At 38.9% G+C, this 2,500-nt stretch overlaps 1 protein-coding gene across 1 annotated transcript in view; it reads right to left on the bottom strand.

Moving 5' to 3' along the window:
- Positions 1-2,500, bottom strand: part of LOC137996918 (uncharacterized) — an 11,635-nt gene that overhangs the window by 6,784 nt on the left and 2,351 nt on the right. The window contains exon 4 of the mRNA XM_068842560.1: positions 183-308. Within this exon, the coding sequence (XP_068698661.1) occupies positions 183-308 (126 nt within the window). The remainder of the gene's footprint in view (positions 1-182; positions 309-2,500) is intronic.

The following is a 2,500-nucleotide window of genomic DNA, read 5'->3' on the forward strand; positions in this document are numbered from 1 at the left end:
TCGGCTGTTTCTACCTTACCTTTAAATTATTTAAAGATCACCCCAAAATTCATCGAAAGGAATTCTCCCTTCCTTCATGATTTTATTCATTTTGCTTTTTGTTCAGATGTTGTACAAATGTGGTCCTTTCGGAACTCGCTAAGGGCTGCATTTCATTTTCACCTTCAAAATATCACACTTACGCCGGCATAAGCTCAGGTAACCTCCTTTTTTGTTGGAGTCTGAAACCATCGTACTAACAGCAGGTTCGTCCTCTTGAGGCTGTTCAGTGTATTTTTCTGCCGCTTCTCCAATGTCTTTTATTAAGCCTACCAAAAATTACAAAACAAAAAATGTTTTATCGGTAACATGTTTTTTTCGTGGCAGGCAAGTAGATCGCGCTAAATCGAATCAAAAGTTATTTTCCGAGCAAATTGGAAAATTCACGTTTAATTTTCAATTGTGCTTATTGTGATTGGCGCATGAAAACCTAGTAACGAGCTGTTTCCATGCAAAGGAATTTGAAATAGATATGCAGGAAAATCAAGGGGACAAGAACAACGTGATTAATTCATCAAATGTTATGGGGATATGGCGAGGGAGTGAGCCAGGACTTGATGAAACCAAAACAACCTAAAATTGATATGCTTTAGAGGGTAGTGAAGTACAGCCGGAATTTAACGCAAAATGCCTCCTAGACGATTTTTCGGACACAAATTATGGCTATCAAGTAGCCTGTGTAACTCACGGGATAGTTGGCGTAGGAGGTAAATAGCGAGCGGCGAAGCCGCGCGGAGAATGGGGAGGGAAGCGTGTATATCTCACAGAGCCCCTTTCCATTCTCCGCCCGTTAATTGCCTCGCGCGCCGAAAGTCCCGCCAGCTACGCACAGGGTCTCAATGGGGGGATAGCTTTCACGGCTAACCTACATGAAAAACAAAGAAACGTCCCTCGTTGAAAATGAAGCACCTTTTTTGTACTTTTTGGGTACACATATTGAATAGACTAAGTCATTGGTCATCAGAATGAGACTTGAGACATTCTTGTCAAGACCTCCAACTAGGGGCAAGACAAGAGAGGATAAGGTAAGAGAACGGACCCTCCCTACATGGGCTAATGAATTTTTTTTTTTTTTAAATCTAATTTTAGATACGCAGCTATTTTTAGAAAGGCACCTGGTTTGACCAGATATAAAACTATGATGGGGAATAGACCAATTTCGATATATTAAAATTCAGTCCTAAACAAAAGACATCATCTCGAGGCTCTGGGGAATAAATATAAGGATTTGTATGAGTTTATTCCCCAGAGCCTCGAGATGATGCCTTTTGTTTAGGACTGAATTTCAATATATCGAAAGTGGTCTATTGGGATCCGTTTTCTTACCTTATCCTCTTGCTGGGGGTTATTTGGGACTTGTTTTGTCTTGTCAGACAAGCCTAACGGGACGGAATGTCAAAAAAAAAAGAGCAAGGGAGGTAAAACGGTGTCGAGTGCTCTGAAATCTCTAAATATTTCAGAATACTCCCTATTCCACTTTTCAAACTGAAATTTTGAAAAATCACGCTAAATGCTTTTAATTTTTTTCACGGCTAACGAGTTATGTTTTGTCATTTTAACGCCTAGCGGTTAACTTTTCTTGACGTTTCACGGCTAACGGCTAACCCCATAGAGACCCTCTACGCAGGTTAGCGATCAAGAAGTTGATCTTTTTCTGTAATGAAATGAAGAGATTTAATTTCCGAGTATCCTTGAGTCAACATTGCAAAACAAATCTCGTTGTTTCATTTAATGCAGTCAGCATTTAATATTTATTAGCCCAAGGCGAGGCGAATAATTGTTTTAGGTTGGGCTTTCCACAAATTGCTCGCCTCATTTTTGGCAACTTTTCGTATTTCGAGCAATTGTTTGCATTTTGAGCAATTTCTAGTTTTCTACAAATTCTGAGACATCGGAGCACCTTTTTGTGCTTAAACTGGCCATGCTTCCATATTTCACAATGTTTTCAGTAGACAATTTGCGAATTTCTTTTGAAAAAGGAGCAGTCCTCTCCCCTGGGGCATATCATGATGCATGCAGCGGGGCTGCTTGTAGGTCAGCAGTGTTTGAAAGAAAATACAAAATGGCGGACGAAGAATTCGAAAGTTTCAGTCAAATCCTTTGAGGGTAGCCGCTGAAGCAGGGGCAAGACTAACTACTCCAAAAAACATTTGTTTTTTTAACAAATTTATTTAGCGACGCTGCTTACAACGCAAAATTGCACAAAAATACTTAGAAATGTTACTTTTGTCGTACAGATTGCATGTTTCTATTCGTCACAAAAAGCTTTTTTTTTTGTATTTTAAGGTGGACTAACTCGTATGGTTCGTCAGTTCCTTTCTAGTCTTCCATTTTGCACCAATTTTGTCTTTCTTTACTTGTTAATGGTATCGTGGTTTTGGAATTTTTCATTTTTTTTCCATTCTTATTTTTAATTGATATATGACTGTTGATTTCTTTCATTACGTTGTGCAAAGAAAAC

This window comes from Montipora foliosa, chromosome 3 (assembly GCF_036669935.1).
Source record: "Montipora foliosa isolate CH-2021 chromosome 3, ASM3666993v2, whole genome shotgun sequence".
Lineage (NCBI taxonomy): Eukaryota > Metazoa > Cnidaria > Anthozoa > Scleractinia > Acroporidae > Montipora > Montipora foliosa.